This window comes from Larimichthys crocea, chromosome IX (genome assembly GCF_000972845.2).
Source record: "Larimichthys crocea isolate SSNF chromosome IX, L_crocea_2.0, whole genome shotgun sequence".
Taxonomy (NCBI): domain Eukaryota; kingdom Metazoa; phylum Chordata; class Actinopteri; family Sciaenidae; genus Larimichthys; species Larimichthys crocea.
The window spans coordinates 4,298,703-4,314,582 of record NC_040019.1 but is presented as its reverse complement, the minus strand read 5'-3'; the positions used below and the strand labels follow the sequence as shown (position 1 = coordinate 4,314,582).

The 15,880-nt window shown below is 41.4% G+C and overlaps 1 protein-coding gene across 23 annotated transcripts in view; it reads left to right on the top strand.

Annotated features, from left to right (window-relative positions):
* The first annotated feature begins 3,523 nt into the window (after nt 1-3,523).
* The window catches only part of fnbp1b (formin binding protein 1b), a 54,135-nt gene continuing 41,778 nt past the window's right edge, over nt 3,524-15,880 (top strand). For 5 of the 23 annotated variants that reach the window (XM_019269081.2, XM_019269083.2, XM_019269086.2 and 2 more), the window contains exon 1: nt 7,796-7,918. In XM_019269081.2, the coding sequence (XP_019124626.1) occupies nt 7,877-7,918 (42 nt within the window). In that variant the 5' untranslated portion in view covers nt 7,796-7,876. Of the gene's footprint in view, nt 3,860-7,794; nt 7,919-15,880 lie in introns of those variants that run through there. The other 18 variants (XM_019269087.2, XM_027281935.1, XM_027281934.1 and 15 more) reach the window with 10 other exon arrangements.

The window sequence follows — 15,880 nt, the reverse complement described above, 5'->3', positions numbered from 1 at the left end:
AACTGTAGGTGTTGACCTTAAGTATCTCATGTGGCTGCACTCATGCTCCTTTTAAAGTGGAGCCAGGAAGACCTCAAATTCATGTGACCGCTCTTCCTACAACGCTTAATTTATTGCACGAGCTTCAATCTCAACTTGATTTCAGTAGGTTTTGTGTTTCACTGGTGTCAGTGAAGGTCCTTGTGCACCCCCTGTTGGTGAAACAAAACCTAATTTCAAAGGATGTGATTCACAGATCTACAGCTAAATTTAGTTGCCCCAGATTAAGCCTTCTCAATGAAAGGTGTCCGGGATGACTGAGAACCTTGACAGAAATCTATCAGCCAAATGTAAACAAAAAGTTCTCCCATTATCTTAAAGGATCAGTAGGTAAGATTTAGGTGGATCTGTTGGCAGAATATGGTGGAAATGGTAAGAATTGGGCCCTCATCTATGCAATCCACCATGTTGCACCACCATATTTCTACAGTAGCCCAGAAAGAACAAACAACACACTCGCTCTAGAAAGGGCCTTTCGCATTTTTCTCGGGCTTCATGACCACTGCAGGTTTTCCTCTGTGCTTGGGAGAGGAGGGTGACTGGAGGAGTGTTCAGTTGGTTGCAACCTGTAACTTCATCGCTAGTCTCTAAATCCTACACTCTGTGACAATAGCAAATTCAGTTTAAGTCATTAATGGTTTCCCAACTAACTTCTTGTGGTTAAAGGTTTTAGTTCAGTACTATTTGTTACCTATACTTTAAGACACAATGAAATACTTAGCTTTTATCATGAATCTTTTTCTGTGTATGCAATTATAACTGCAATCTATACAATACATCCATTTTCCATAACCGCTTATCTTTATCAGGGTTGTTGGGGGCTGAAGTTAATGCCAGACATTGGGTGAGAGATGGGTTACACACTGGACAAGTCGGCATTTCATCACAGGATATTTTTTTGTCTCTATGACACAATGTTACAACCATCCACAGATACTTAATCAGTGACCAATTAACCTATAAACCTGCATGTCTTTGGACTGTGGGAGAAAGCCGGAGTACTGAGAGAAAACCCACAAAGACATGGGGGGAGAACATGCAAACTCCACGTAGAAAGCCGCCAACTGGCTGGAAAGTTCTAAGCAGGAACTTGTGAGGCTTATGAGGCTAACTACTGCACCACCATGCCGCCCTTGTATACAGTCCAAAAAATACAAACGCTTTAATGATTATTGGTACTTAAACTTCTGGCTTATTTTGTATAACATTCACTGCACATGCATGTGCACTACAGATGCTCTCTGGGAAAAAAAAACTTAACTGTCATCAAGTAGTTCATTAAGGATAATCGACTCAATAAAAACCAGATCCTTGTTACATAGATAGAGTATGGTGTCAGTGTTGAGCTGCGCTTTAGACTTTAAACTTATTTCTACCATTCAGTCTATCATTGTTTTAATCTTATCAAGTCACGTCTTGACTTGAAATTAAAAAGTAAAAGTCTGCTTCCCATCACAACACAGCAGTTATGTAACTTTAACAACACTTCATTGTGATAGATTACATTAAAAGCAAAAGCCCCCTGCAATGTGATACTTTGTGGAAACAATTGGCTGCCTGAAACAATGTTTTAAAAATCTCAAAATCTACAGACCACTTTGGAAAGTGGTCAGCAGAAATGATTAACTGTAAATGAGCTAAGAAATACCGAACGTATAAATGGTCCTTTGAGGAATGTTTGAGTCCAGTATAACAAGGTCATTTTGGGAGCACAAGCTATGAAGAAACAGCAGGCATTGATCTTGAATGATTTGATTCAATGAGTAATTCAGACAGAACAACCTACTTTGAACTATATTTCTGTCATTTTCCAACTCAAAGTGCAAAGGTTTATTCTATTTGGTGGCTGTACAAATGCTGGGCATAAAATCTTCCAAGAATTCAATAAAATTGGTCATCTGAAGGTCTCCCACTGATACAGGCTGGCTGTAAACGGTGCAACTACTTAACCAGTTGATACTTTAAAATATTTGCCATTTATAAATGCCACAAAGAGATGAGCTCAGGAATCTGTTATGTCATAGTTGACTAGAGACCTCTTTCCGCCGGCAGACGTTTTCACTTATCACCTTTATGAAAGCACCAGGTGTAACTAATAAAAATGTCTGAGTAAGCCGTGCAAAAGTCCAGAGCTCTGGAACACACCTGAAAAGAATAACCACATTAATTAATGTTATTTAATACACCTGTGTTGGACCAATAAAAAGGCTTACTGTGAAATCAGTCAGATACAGATGAGGCAACTGTTACTTTTGGCTTTCCTCTCTGTGTTACTTCCCTGTGTTGTCCGTCCATTGTGTAAAAATTTCCAACCACTAGATGGTAGTGCTGTTGTAGCAATGCAGGCCACGATGAATCAGTCACTTCATACTCTCTACATGAACACAAAGGAATCATTCTAATAAAACTTAATGCTTTTGCAATGATCCATATAATTAATCACAGTGATTATTACAATCATGATGATGATAACTGCTACATACAGTGCATGTTTTATATCTGGATGAGATGTCAGTATAAGTACAGTGTAGTGAGATCACAACTTACTCACAACCACAGATATTTACCTATTTATTTTTGTTTTGTTTGTTTCAATATTTTTACATGTGCTCTATAATTAACTTGACATGACTACTGATGGTCTCATTTCATTTTTGTTTTCCTTTATTTAATCAGGTAAGTCTAGTTGAGATGACCAAGATGGCAGCAGAAAAACATTGTTATAACTATAGATATAGTGCAAATGTAGAAATGTACCTTAAAGCTTAGCTGTCTTTATAAAGTCAGGACAGAAATACTATGAATGGAACAACTATGAGAAGATAAGGATGAAAAAAAAGATGCATATGCACTGATTAGATGCTATTTTAGGAATAATTATGGGGTGATGGGTGTCCACAACTAGTTTCCTGTATAGATTTATAGCTGATGTCTGGTCACATCTCAAATCAAGTTGTAATCTTGTTTACAGATCATGTTAGTCACTGTTTGGGGGCTTTTGAACTTTTTTATGACGTTGCAACAGGTTTTATGTTCTGATTCTTGGTGCATCATAGTTCCTCAACTCCGCTCCTTCAACACATCCCGTGTGCAAAAGTGGAAGCTTGTGGCCGTTGTGGGTAAGATGTTTAAGCAAGTATCTCGTGAGGGTGTTGTCAAAGGCATGCATGGATTACTTTAGGTCTTATCAGACAAGAGAAAGAGAAAGTAGGGTTGATTGCCCAGAAGTTAGTGTTAAGCCCTCTGGGTGTAGTCAATGAAACATCTGCCATGGGTGGTGACCTTTTTTTGAAAGGCACCCCCACCCCCCACCACGACCACTCTTGCATTCATTTCCAAATGCTCAGTGAGTGAGTGAGTGAGTGAGCATCGATATTCATAAAAAGGCTTTTGCTTATTGGACAAACCCTGCAGAGAGACACCACCAACACCAACACCAACCCCACCACTAAACAACCATTTTTTTTTCTTTTCTCCTCCTTCCTCCTCTCACGTGCGCGCGCGCAGAAGCAGCAGCAGCTGTCATTGGGTCGAGAGCGGGTGCACGACGCCGCCGCGCTCTGCATATAGCGAGACTATCCTGTTTGAAGATTATGCTGCAGCTACTGGCCATCTTGTATCATCAGACAGGATGAGACGGTGAAATAGTCTCATAATAGAGGGAAGCTCGGAATACGGAGGAGAACCACAGAGGCTTAACAAAAAAAATAAATAATAATAATAATAATCACGTTTTGCCTGCTGTGTGTGTGTGTGTGCGAGTTGTGGATTATTCCGAGGACATCGTACTGAAACCATGAGCTGGGGGTCAGAGCTATGGGTGAGTCCTCTCTGCTGTTTTTTTAAATATATATTTATTTATATATATATATATAGAGAGAGAGAGTCTGTGCGGTGTTTGGACATAACGGTCCTCTGATAAAATAAACGTGCGTATGACAGTACGCAGTCTGACTCCATGTTTTACCGCTAAAAAAAACGCGCTGTTATGCGGTTTGTTCACCCCCTTTTTTTTTTTTGCAGCCACTTTAAAACGTGTGCTCCAATGACTTTAAAAAGGTTATATATCCCATAGCGTGTTACATTATGCAATATCAGCGTGACATGTATGTATGTTCGCCAGTTTGGCAAACGAGGCTATGCGTGCAAAAAAAAACCTTGCTCATTAACTAACTAACTAACTAACTAACTAACTAACTAACTAACCATCCATTTTAGTTCACATTTCAAACAAACAGCACGCCTCGCAGTCCGCACACACCCCCCTCACAATATAACATGTTCGTGTTCATGAACGTGTAGCAAGCACGTAAAAATGAACTCATGGTGTCCATGCAGAGGAAGTGGATGAGGTTATTAAGTTCTCTTTATTTATACTCGGTGCTGAAGCTCATTACTGCATTTAAGTGATTAATAAACCACTGAACAGCCTTGCAGATGTGTTTATGATCACAAAATACACAAATCTTTTCAAATTTTATGTATATTTTATACCCTAAATCTGCAGCTATTAACTGTTAACATGCACTGAATGCCTGGTTATAGACCACACATTGCATTGCATTTAACTGAATGACCACAACCTTCACAGTTTCATCCTCCGTACTTGTGCAAGAGCCTACTATGATGATCTTATAATGTTATACACCTCCTGAAATGATATGTGATTTATTTTTGACAGATAAAATGCATCCTCTCCAAAACTCTCCAAGCGTATCGAAGCGAAAAATTAAACCACAATGTGTATAAATAGGAACATTTTTTTATATTCATCACTTCTTTTTGAGTAACATTACAAGACAAAGTAAGAGGCCCAGTGACCTTACTATAATAAATTCCTCTGCAGTGATGTCACTTTTCATCCCACTTAAATTCACTTTTTTTTTAAAGGAGTGAACTTCTCACAACCCGGTAGTAGCCCCTTATCAAGCCAGCCACTGTGTATCTTTCTTCAGATTCAGACACACAGATACTCATACACATTTTTAAGGGCAGCGTCTTTGTAAAACTTCCCAGCATACCCATCATAACGACGATTACAGGACTGGTTCAAAAACTATTTTTATGACTTGATAATAAGCAGTCATGGCAGGAGGAATTCCTGATGTCAGGGGGTTTGTCTTTCGGTGTCTCGATGTTGTTATTTTGTTGTGGGAAATGATCCACCGGAAAAGTCATCCTACTGTCTGTCTGAGTGCTGGCAGAGGTGCCGGCTTGTTGTTACAGGAACTCGTCACACGTTTAGTATGAATGGTGGTATGTACTGTATGTGTTCAGTGTATGCGAGCCTGTGTGTCAGTGCAAACACTCAGGAGCTACTACAATTCTGTTTGAACTTGCAAGAAGGGTCACGGTTTATTGACTTAAACCCACGTTGCACCTCTTGGAGGTAAATAACAACAACTACTTTTTTTTTTTGAGTTCATGGATCAATTTTTACTCAGTTTTTTTGCTCGACTCTTGCACAACACCTGACCACAATACTTGCAGTTTTAGTAAGGTCACTGTTATGAGTTGGAAAGCAGAAAAAGGGGGTCTGGAGATAGTTAAATCGGGGATGTGTTTTCCTTTCTAAGAAAAAGATGAGGGGGGGCAGGCAGGCACTCCCATGAATTCTCCAGTAATTTACCTGGTCCAAAGTTCACAGAGGGGAAAAAAAAACACACTAGTACTGCACATTCTTTGCATTTTCCCAGTGATGTCAGTGTATTTTAACAGTACCGCAATGCTCGACCGAGAAACGCCGCTGCCCAGGTAGTCATGCAAAGCGAACATAGCCTGTAGGTATTCTACGGGCATTCATGTGTACCTTAAGTCTGGAAAGCCTTTGAAAGAGACTGAGCTTTTTGCAGAGAGTAATGTATTACAACCAGATGCTCGCTTTTCTTTTTCTTTTTTTTCTCTCTCCCCTCGTAGCGGTCTGAATGGAATCCAGACACTTGTTCCTTTAATCTTAGTCCCTGCAATAGGGCAGCAGACAGAGCACAGCGATACCCTACAGGTGGCTGTTTGTCCCAAACCGGATCAAACAGAAGAAAAACATACAGCAACACCAATGCAGTTACTGTGGCAGCACAAACACTTTATACTAGAGCAACGGCAGGATGTTGCGGGTTAGGCCTCAGATGTTCTTTCCTTGCCCAACTAACAGTCCACCACCCAAAGATAATCTGTTTACATTGATTAAATAATCATATATATATATAATTAATTGATTGATTTATCATTGCAGCATTGCTGAATTCTTAATTAGCCTTGCAAAATCCTCAATTGCCTGTTATTTACAACACCAGCTCAGCACAGATGGCTGCAATTAAACTATTTTTCAGGGCATGATGCAGTATTGATGATTTTGAAAGTGTTTACGATCACTTGGCTTTAAAAAAATGACATGACACACGAAGGATGAGGCACCTTTTATCGTGTTCATCCTGTTGTTCCTCACCGTGAAACAGGAAAGCGAGAGACATTTCAGGAAGTGAAGTCACAGTCGAGCAGAGTTTCTCAACCTCGCATGAACACGACTGCTCTGGTGAGGCAATGCGAGTGTGCTGAATCAAGTTACGACACTTTTGCTCCCGTTTATTTCCACGAGCTCAAGTAAAAGTTTCAAAGATATGCACCCAAAAGGTTTGTTTCTCTCAACTTTTGAAACGTCCACTGGAGCTGGAGCTCGAGTATGAATGTTTGAATGTTTATTTCATTAAGTCATCTCCAGCTCTGTTTCAAAGAATCTGACAGTTCACCTCATACTCGCAGACAACGTGCAATCACACCTGCCACCTGATACAACACTTGGTTTTTTACAACTAAAGAATTTATGCACAAACTCAACAGAAACAATATCACGGAAGCTCGTCTTTGAGTCTCTTGAACCTGACTGCAGTTCTTAGGCGTAAACCGACTTGAGCGGGCAAATGCTCACCTTTGGTGCCGTCTGGCACTTTGGAGGTGATTCCCAGTTTGCACCGTAGTGGACAGATGGCAGACACGTGTATGGTGTCATGCCCCCCCCAAAGAATATGCATATGTGTTGGCCTTATATAGCCATAGTTCAGTGTCTTTCAAAATAAAACTGCACACAGAAAGTTGGAGATATTATGGCAGGAATGGGTATTGTTTAGGCTTTGTGAGTCACATGATAGCCTCCAAAATGTTAGATGCCTTTGGTGCAACATCATACCACTGATTGTAGTCTTTACTAGCCACTTAAAGACAGACTCTGGGAATGTTTGCTGCCATGAAAATGATCAGCATCACTGGCCTGTCCTTGTAACATTACCAACAAGGTAACATATTCCATTGACCTGAATATTCAGGGCATTAAACCTCACTGTATTCTGTTGAAATATAGAGAAAGAATGGGAGTTTTGATTAAATCATTTGTTGCGTAAGCAGAGAATGGCGTAAATGGATCAGTACGCTTCAACATGCGTGCACAGTGAGCTCCTCAAACCCCTTTTTAAGGAGTCATTATGTAAAAACGCAACCGAGGAAGAAGGAAGTCAACTGTAGTGAAACATGTGACGGTTTCTGAGTGGAACAGGGGTCAGAAAGAAAGAAAAGAAATCATAACTGGACTACTTCATAACTAACTATAGATACATTACACTCTAAGTTTGAAGAAAGTTATTTTATCGATGACACACAGGTGGTTATAACGCACACATAACATTGGCCAACAGTACATAGTAGCTTATAATCTTGACCTTTCGCTCATACACCTTTCCTCTGCGACCCACCTTAAACGTTTCACTTCTCCCGTGGGGTTAATTTAGGAACTGGATGCAAGCTTTTCTCAGTCGCGCACACAGTTTCCTGTCAGAACTAACCCAACATGGATAGGGTTGAAACTTTACTCAAAGAGCAGCAGCTTAAGGTGAGTTGACTTTAAAATAGTTGACCCAAGAACCACATGTTGCCAGTTATAGTGTGCAAATGATTGAGTGTTACTCTGTTTACTCAGTGTAACTGGAGGTGTGAATATCTGTACTTCTTGCCATAGGGGACAGCTTGAAAGACAAGCGCACCGCTTAGTCTAATGTTGTTAATTGTAGGCACATGCTATTAGCCATCGCCACCAATGTAACTGAGAAGGGAAAGTGGTATTGTCTGGAGAGAGCCTTTTAAAACGTCTCTTGTTTGCTCTCATGTTGTTAAGTGGTGCGGCAGACTTTGCCAGAGGGGCTCAGACAGAAACCTTCAATCAAAAGCTCATGGTCTTAATTTCAGGCGTACATTCAGAGCAGTGAGACATCAGGGCTGTCCTCCTTGGTAGAGTCACGTTGCGTTTGAAACAACTTTGTGTTCGAGCGAGAGATCTCCTCTGTGTTTTCTGCTGTTGTATCTCATCTTGACTGAGACTCCCCCAGGGGGGGTCCAGCCTCACCCCCTGCTGTTCACTTGACATTCAGGCCACTTCCAGGATTGAAACTTGAGCTAGTTTGTATCCTTCTGTCAGTGTGCTGGAGTCAGAGGGGGGAAGACTTCGACTGACACCCCCCACCCATTAAATCTTACACTCATTGCCACCCACCTGCTGACTCGGTGATACCACCCTGAGCCCGTTTTCTCTTCATGTCTTTTCTTTGAACCTCCATGATGGTAAAATAGTGATGAATGGATTCGCATCTGATCTGTAGAGCCCAAGACTGCACCCCGGGGAGTGAGGAGGAGGAGAAAGAAAGGAGGATGAGAGGGGGGTAGGTGAGAGGGCATTCAAACAGAGTTGGTTTACATTGACATATGTAAAGACATGCAGATGAATGACAATAAATAGGCATGTCTGTTTTTGTACAGATGCTTTTAAAATAGTCTAAAAATACAAGGTTTGGTGGTGGAATATTCCTGGTTTCTCAAAGATTTCCTCTTTTTCGCCAAACGATGGATTGAGATGTTGCTGTCCTGGGCGTTTTCTGACCACACACGTGTCATCCTTCCGCTTTCTTAGAAAAATTAAAAGCAGCGGGATGAGTTATTTTGTAATTTTGTCCCTGAAAAGGTGACTCAATCCTTCCCCACCACGGACTGCTGCAAGCCTCTAATCTTTAGCCCCTTCTGTTATTTGTAAAGTCAGCCTCTAATCACTGCTGTGACAGTGGAAACTACACCACCGTCGGGTCTCAGTCACATGAGCTCTGACACATCGTCACCTGAGCCCCATAGACTTCCGTGTTCTCCTAATTGCTGCTCCATTGCACTACGTACTGTAAACATAATTTGTTCTTTCAGGCCTTGACAGCATTGAGTTTCCCTCGACGGAGTAATGGAGTAACACTAGCACGGAGACTGCCTGCACTGTTAGCCGTTTTTTACGACTATTCAAGGTGAAGGATGGTCGAACAAAAGGGCCACAACCTCTTTTCTCTCAACAAAAAATGCTTTCAAGTCTTAAGTGTGCTTCGTTTAAGGTCAAACTGCGTAGCTCATAAAAAAAGGAATCATTCAGTGTGCTAAAGTAAATGATCAGATATGTGTTTGGACTGAATGCAAATAAAATTCCATTTTTATTCCTGCAGATTTAAGCCCTGGAGAGATTTTTGCATGCTGTGTTTATGAGGCCCTGACAGCACAGATGTTTACTGCGGCGAAGCTAGCACATAAACAGCATGTGTGTGTGCGAAAGCATTAAAGATGCTACTGTAACTTTTGTTGGCCCTCCATCTGTCCTCTTTTGTAATAATATAGTAAAGGGACGTTTCTGAGACAAAACTCTGGGTTTGCTGCACATGTGTGACAGTAGTGGTCTGTTATTGTCCCTGAAATGTCTTCTGGTCTTTTTTTAAGGGATACCAGATGTGGTCAGTAGACGTGGATGTGGTTGGTACCATGTGAACCTTTTTAAGCAGTCACTTTATGGCTGCTTAATGTTAAATGATTCAAAGCCGTAATGAAAACTGGCTCGTGCAGCTGCGCAGTTGCCACACATTTGTTTCCCAACTGGCCTGAAAATATTCGAACTGCTGGAGGTCGGTCCAGCTTTCACTCCAGCCCACTCTTCGCTTCACTTTCTTTAAATTTCCTTATTTGCTCTGCTTTTAATTTCTGCTCTCTGCTTTCATCACACTGACTCACTGGCCTTCCCCCTCTCCTCTCCTGCGATCGCCTTTGTGAGGCTGATATTAATGCATACAATCGCGTGTGTTACATCAAAATAAAGCTCGCTTGCCATGCTTCTTCAGTGTTTCTCAGCTTGGATCTTTTCCGATTACAGTGGGAGAATTAACCTCACATTTTTGTGATTATTGAGAGGCTGTGTGGGCTTGAGGAGGCTTTCTGGCAATATAGTACATCATTGTGGTCTGTTACTGGTCTCCAGTGTGCGGGATGTTGCATCAAAACCTTTGTGCTTTAGCTGAAATATCTTGCTCAATTCAGCAGTTATTTATAACAGGGTGGACATTTGTTAATGCACGTACAGCCAGACATAGAGGGTGGAGGTCATTGATTGTATTAGTAAATGGTTTTGGCAATAAATGGCATTTGAAATTATATCCATCACTTCCTCTAGCGAGGTCTGGCTTCATTCAATAACAAAGACCGTCTTCCTCACAAACCTAATAAGTTTCCATATCTTCTCTCCCCGAGTAGGTGTTACCCGTGGGTGCAAATGTCATGCATACAAGTGCATTAAACACACCGAGAGATCTTTCCCAGATGAGTAAACAAAGTGCCATCTTTACTCATACCCCGAGATGAGACATGGGTCAGGGTGAAAGTGCTGCCACCCGTTTCACAGGACTGAAAAACGGTTACCGATGCCAACGACAAAAAAGCACCATGAAGAGATTTGATGATACATTTTGATGATACAGTGAAAGTACTCCTATGAGCCTAAAAAAAATGGGGAGGTTGTAAATATTCTAGCAACACCAGCAACAAGAGAGAATAAAGCTCCTCGTGGGCTGTCGTGGTGTTTAAAAAGTGTTGTCTTTTCATTCAGGAGAATAAAAACAGCCGAGGAGCTCTATTTTTATGCGTTGGGTGGAGGAGATGATGTAGTAGGGGGATTCGTCATGTCTTCCATCGCTCTGGTAGTTTTTTTTTTCTTATTCTACTAATTTAGAGTCAATATTTCATCAGCAAATGTGCGTGAGGGAGTAATGCACTGTTGATTATTAACAGCAGTGATCAGCCACAGCAGCTATATCTGTGTTTATTCCAGTGAAATACAATGCTCTGGCTTAAAATAGCCCATCGCCCTGCTACACTAGCTGTACGTATCTGCCTGACTTTTAGAACGACACCTTTCTGCAATTATTTGGAATGTTCACCTGGAAAACAAATTGTCTGAGGCTCAAAGGAAAAAAAAAATGATGATGATGAAAAAGAATCCTACTTCAATATGATTTGAGCCTCAAGGGAGACATTGGGCTCTTGTCATCTGAAGCCAAGTTATTAAGTTGTAGCTGTTAGTGAGTATAGAGCCAGTGCAAGAAGAGAAGCCTCACACGACACTGACTGACTGAAAAGGGCAGCACGTCACACGGGTCTATTTATGAACTGAAACTCTCAGCGAGACTGAGAGAGTCGGGTATAAGTGTAAAAACACATAAAAAACAAATGTTTAATCTAGTCTCTCATTTACTGACATCATGTTTGCCAGCAGACTTAATTATACGCTGGTGCTGTTTGTTTGTAGCTTATATGTTTTTTTTCCCCCCTTCAAAAAGTTCCACGGCAGCTACAGTATGATTAAATTCAAAGACTGACACCTATTGGCAAGGGAATATAGTAATCACGAAGGTATTATTTTGACCCTCTGCAGGAGAACATGTAGTTATTATGTTCAAATCATGGTCGTTGTTCGGCGGAAAAAAGGTCACACAGCACATAGCTCGAGTGCCTTAGCATGAGATTCACCTGAGCCATGTATAGCATACTATTAGTGGACAGCTGAGCTGGGGGGGTGGTGTCATTTATAGTAACACTCAAGTGTTAACTAACCCCTTTTTGCCCATTTACCGTTTACCCAATGGACCAAGAAAACATGGTGTAGTCGGACTGGTAGTGGATTTTTGAAAATGTATAACTTCATTTATTCATTTTCTTTACATCTTGATATGGATACCTTAGATTTTTTTTAAGTCCAAAACACTTGTTGAGTGAGAAATTTCACAGTGTAAATAACCTCAACCTCAATTTCTGTCCTGAAATTTCTTGGTACTTTCTTGGGGTAGATTCACAAGAGAGTCTCAAATAGTTTGTAAGACTGGGTGGAAACAATTTAGGGTGGTGACGTGTGAAAAAAAAGAAGTCTTAACAAGCTTTCTCCGTGTTACAAAGTGATTCACTCCAGTTTGTTACACTTAGGAGAATTAGGGGAAGAGCATTGTTTCTGGTAGGGCGTGTCCTTGAAGTAAGGGGCGTTTGCTAATTCTTAAGAACCTCGTTGCATTTAGAAATCCCCAGAAGATTGGTAGGCAACACCAACAAACACAAACACCCACTGTATGTCAGTACCGTTGTATTGACATGGATCAATTTCTCCCTCAGTACTTGCTTCCACCATATCCATGTAATATTATATGCGCTGAGAGATGGCTTATCTCAGTCTGCATCGCTTGGTGATTAAAATCGAAGCCAACAGCTTGCTGCGATGTAGCACTTTTAAAGTGTCATTGCGGCTCTCTCGTTTTGGGTATAAGTTTGAAGTTTTTCCTTAATTCCAGAGAATGTGTTACGTAAGAGTTAAAGAGCTTTATCCTCATAAAAGAACAAAAACAGCTCAACAAGAACAATGGCTAATGTGTCTTTGCCGAGCAGGTTTAATCCACAGAACGGCGGAGTCCTATTGGGTGGTTGGTTGGTGGAAAGGAGGTGTAGTAATCCGATTAATAACGTCATTTTATCAAGGTCTTGTAACTACATTCGTCCCCCGTCCTTATACTTGTAGTTTTGCCAACATTCCAACATTTATGGTGCTTCGATCGATGAGTACGTTATATTAGGCGTGATGTGTTCGGATCCGGTTTTTGCATTACTGTACGCAAGCTCTTAAACCTGTCAACACAGCTCTGCTTCACTGACCCTTGTTCTTCCGTTGTATTTTACTCCTCTGAGATGGATTAACCTCGCCCGGGGCTCTTTTTTTTCTCTGCTTCGTTGTGACAAGAAAATACCGTGACTATGTTGCGTAGAAAAAGTGAGTTTTTCGTTTTCCTGGACAGCGTCCGTTCCGTAAAATCGGAAAAAGAAGAGCGGGAACGGGAAGAGCGCCAGCCGAGACCTTTTGAGGAGTACCTGCAGGTGCTGCTGCAGATGAAGATGACGAGCGCTGTAAGTGAGCAGAAAACGTACTCCCGCAGAGTTATTCTTTCCATTCAAACACGCGGCGTCATTACTCAAGTGAGAGCATCAAAGCGTGCCAGTCCTGGTGGTTCATACCATTGTACGACATTCTGCTTTGTATAAACAAAAACTCAATTTTTCTGGACCTTTACAGGATGCAGCAGTAAAAGTTTCTTTTTGATGTCCAATGAATGAGTTGACCACCCTTCCAGTTACTATGACTCACAACTGGCAGGCAGCAATTTCCTGTTACTTAACCGCCACAATAAGGCTTGGTATTTATTACTGTGTGAAACTGACTACTCATACATGATACTGGTCATCATGACTGTTAGGTGGTCATGGACGGATTAAATAGCAACTGGGGTCATTGCACGGAGAAGAAATGTTTTATGAGCCCATGGGCATGATACACGTGTGGATACGCCAACACGCATTCTTAAATTTCAGACGAGGCAGAGACGTTGTTGCTATAAATATCTACGTGGCATGCATTCAAGAGGTCTTACACATAAGGTCACCCCGCTGTGCTAAACAGCTGTTCATATTTTGAAGAAAGTTCGGTGTCTGTTAGCCTGTACATTTCTTGTCTTCCCGTGTTTGTTTTGTTTCTTTTAGGGGAATATTTTGCAGCTGATGATGACTAGGCCAGTTTAGATTGCCCGAGCCTCTCATTACATTAATAATGTAATAAGAAAATTGGTTTGCATTCATATGTTAAATCCTCTTTTTGAGGTGGGTTGTCAGGGGGGCTGACAAACACTTTTAATAACCCAGAGAGAAATAGCTGAGGGCAAGCCTTTCAGTGGTCAAGCACATGATCATCGCTCTTTGTTTACATGTGTGCACGAGCGCGTTAGTGTGTGTGAGGCTACTGTCCAATTTATTTTTTCTTTTTTTTCTGTGACTCCTCTCTGACACAGGGGTTACGCCGGGCTATGGGGGGCATTGTTCTGCCCCGCTATCTTGCACAAAGCCCGGTGTGTGTTTCAAAGAGGGTTTGGCATCTCCCCCCAAATATTTGTTCTCGCTGTCGGACGCCCACTGGTAGGCTAGACACAGTGAAGCATTGCATTGAGCAACTGGACGGCAGCAGATTTCACTGGCTCTTCTTTACCGAGCTTGTCTTGAGTCATCTCTGTGTGTAAGGCTTTGGATAATTACTAGAATAAAAACTCCAGAGCTTGAAACGTTTTCTGCCACTTTTCTTTATTCGATCCGACAGGGGTATTTTCTCTGAAACAATCGGACTGTTTGTTTGTTGGTTTAATTGGCAGAACCCTCACGGTCTGATGATTAGTTTTGGATGATGTGGTTTTCTTCCATTCTCACTCTCACTGCTGTTTGGGGGTTTGTTTGCTAATGAGGCTCTCTAAATAACTCATTGATGGTTAGCATAATAATAAAAAAAAAAAGACTCTGGAGCCGCCCTATCTCTTTTTACTAACCAGCCGAGTGTGACTCAATCAGTACTTCCGCCGCCGTTTCCAAAAGACGGCTTCTTGAGTGTTGACTCATGAGTTTCAGTCAGTCTTAGATGTTGTTAGTACCCACCAACCTAACCTACTGTCCTCTCTCAACGCATTGAACCATTATTTAAAAAAAGACAAAAGCATCTATTGCCTCTTGTCCCATTGTGCTCCCTCCAGCAGAACATCTGTCCCCTTCAGCCTCCGTGGATCCCCCCCCTCTTACTCTGGCGTGACGGCAGGCTTTTCTTTGTCACAACAGGTTTCCTGTGAGGGCTTACACTGCATATAGAAACCACTGATGCAATCTGAAAGTGTGACGTGTGAAGTTTGGAAAGTCTAAAACTTTTCAATCAAACCAGTTTTAGATGTTTAAACATATGTTGTTTTTAATTCATACTGGTGCGTCCAGCTTTTATACGCCACACGCCGGATTTGATTGGATTTTGAAATTGGCGGAGGTTAATAATTAATCTGATTAAGGGTTGTTATCGGTTGTTAATCAGAAATGTGATCAGACTGTTTGGGGTAAGTTCATATCAGGTCATGTAGGAACTAATCAGGCATGCTATGCATCTATTGGTTGCTGAGATATGTCCACTGCTGCACCACCAATTAAATGAATGAGATATCTCTTTAGATTTTTCTATTTGAGAAGTTGTACAAGAGATTTTTATTTTTATTATAAACACTATGTATGCATTTGATTCATATCTGCTTTTACATCTTTTTAAACTTATTCGTCAGCGGTTTCCTGTTGTCTCTTCATTCCTCTCAGTCTACCGATAAAACGACTCCCCCTTTTCCTCCTCTCTTATGTTTTAATGGGGTATTGATTTTTTGCTGTGATCATCAGAGCAGCAAAGCGACCTCTGCAGAGGTGGTACGGCTGTGATAAAACCAGAAGCGTTCCCCCGGAGCCCGTGCTTTACGCAGGGATACACCAAACACTGTTGTTTAAGATCTCATCATCCTGCCTTTTATCTCGCCGAAAAACAGAGATGACCGCGCCTTATTTAGTGTCGTCTGCATTCCTGCTCCATGAACCAACTTGCTCGCGTGGTTCACAGGTGCGTTATTAT